General features: G+C 66.9%; 1 protein-coding gene across 2 annotated transcripts in view; it reads left to right on the plus strand.

Annotated features, from left to right (window-relative positions):
• Positions 1-95: 95 nt before the first annotated feature.
• EIF2B3 (eukaryotic translation initiation factor 2B, subunit 3 gamma, 58kDa) overlaps positions 96-423 on the plus strand; it is a 100,159-nt gene continuing 99,831 nt past the window's right edge. For both annotated transcript variants that reach the window (XM_008949877.1, XM_008949878.1), the window contains exon 1: positions 96-243. In XM_008949877.1, coding sequence (XP_008948125.1) covers positions 96-243 — 148 coding nt within the window. The remainder of the gene's footprint in view (positions 244-423) is intronic.

The following is a 423-nucleotide window of genomic DNA, read 5'->3' on the forward strand; positions in this document are numbered from 1 at the left end:
GGGTGGAACCGAACCGGCCTTACCCCGGCCCGGTCTGTCCCGGCCCGGTTCTGCCGTGTTTGAGTGAGGCCCTCCCCCTGTGCTCCCTCTGCAGCATGGAATTCCAGGCCGTGGTGATGGCGGCGGGAGGCGGCTCCCGTATGACAGACCTGACCTCCAGCATCCCGAAGCCGCTGCTCCCGGTGGGCAACCGGCCCCTGCTCTGGTACCCGCTGAACCTCCTGGAGCGCGCCGGCTTCGAAGGTGAGGCACGGCTGTGTCTTGGTGTGGGAGCGGAGACGACATGCTTGCCCTGGTCCCTTCAAGCCTCCCGTGGTCACTTACGTCACTCCCGTTTGTTGCCCTCTCTCTAATGCCTGGTCGCAGGTGTCCTGTTGATCGCGGCAGGGGGCGCCGGCCGAAAACCCTGCGCTGGCGCTCTGC

Source organism: Merops nubicus, unplaced genomic scaffold, assembly GCF_000691845.1.
Source record: "Merops nubicus isolate BGI_N331 unplaced genomic scaffold, ASM69184v1 scaffold10521, whole genome shotgun sequence".
NCBI lineage: Eukaryota > Metazoa > Chordata > Aves > Coraciiformes > Meropidae > Merops > Merops nubicus.